This window comes from Merops nubicus, unplaced genomic scaffold, assembly GCF_000691845.1.
Source record: "Merops nubicus isolate BGI_N331 unplaced genomic scaffold, ASM69184v1 scaffold26558, whole genome shotgun sequence".
NCBI classification, from domain to species: domain Eukaryota; kingdom Metazoa; phylum Chordata; class Aves; order Coraciiformes; family Meropidae; genus Merops; species Merops nubicus.
Genome location: NW_008628090.1, coordinates 8773 through 9914, shown reverse-complemented (window position 1 = coordinate 9914; position 1142 = coordinate 8773). Strand labels below are relative to the sequence as shown.

General features: G+C 58.5%; 1 protein-coding gene across 1 annotated transcript in view; it reads left to right on the top strand.

Moving 5' to 3' along the window:
- Positions 1 to 1051: 1051 nt before the first annotated feature.
- The window catches only part of ACOT11 (acyl-CoA thioesterase 11), a gene marked incomplete at its 5' end in the record, with an annotated part of 8037 nt that continues 7946 nt past the window's right edge, over positions 1052 to 1142 (top strand). The window contains 1 exon segment of the mRNA XM_008946576.1: positions 1052 to 1112. Within this exon segment, the coding sequence (XP_008944824.1) occupies positions 1052 to 1112 (61 nt within the window).

Genomic DNA, 1142 nt, shown 5'->3' with positions numbered 1-1142 from the left:
GGCAGCAGGTAGCCACCGAGCCCGGGGCCGTGCCGGAGGGTGTTCGGAGGCACCGCCCCCGCTCCAGCCAGAGCCAACGTGCGGGTAGCTGAGATGTTTGCACTTGTTTGAAGCCAGAAGTCCTGCGCGGGGGCCAGGGGGATGTTGTGGTGCTGAAGCACGTGCTGAGTCTTCCTCGCTTTGGTTCCGAGCCCTCCACGGTGCAGAGCTGCAGGGGGCTATAGGGTTTATTTTTCCACAGAGTTTTCTAGCACTGGTCTCTTCTAGGGCATGAGGAACATTCCTGGTTTGATCATGCATTTGGTGAAGACTGTTTGCTGTCTGTGTTGCCTACAAGCTGCTTTTGCTCATTTGGCCAGTACTAGTCTGGAGTAGGTCAGACTGCAGAGCTGAAGTTGTCTGTGTGTTTACTCTGAAGCCTACTGAAGACGCAGACTTCTGCAAGCAGCATTTTGCTGCCAGCAGATGTTTCCTGTGAAAGATGGTCCCAAATGCCTCTGGATGGATCCTGCCTCCTGCCATGTCCCAGTATCTCAAGTGTCCATCACTGGGAGGCTCTGGAGAGGAGGAGGGACAGGAGCAGTTGAGGGGCCTGCAGCTTTGGGGCTGCTGCTGGCTGAGGGACGTGGGGAGACCCCAGGGGTGTCCCTGTTGTGCAGGACAGCACATATGAGTGTGGAGGAGCCGTTTGCTCTGGCAGGAGTATGCATGCCCACATAGCAGGGGGTGCCAGGCAAGCCTTGGGCACCCCTGCACCCCTCAGGTGTCCCAGCACCACCCCAGACATGGAGACCCACTTGCACACAGATGCTCAGGGGACACCCATGGGCTCCCACGTCGTGGTGGTCATTCCCAGGTCCTGCTGGCCTTCCTGGCATGTGCCCACTGTTCCGGGCAGCCACTAGCAGAGCAGGTGGTGATGCTGTGGCACCTGGTGGTGATGCTGTGGCACCTGGTGGGGAGCTGCTCGGCGCCGGCGCATGTGCTGGGTAATCACCGGCCATTGCCCCCTGATAACCCCCATGTGCTTTCTCCTCTTCCTGTCTTTCAGTGTTGGGCAGGTTGTCAACATCAAAGCCAAAGTGAACCGAGCCTTTAACTCCAGCATGGAGGTTGGTGTGAGCCCCCAAACCCTCACCCCT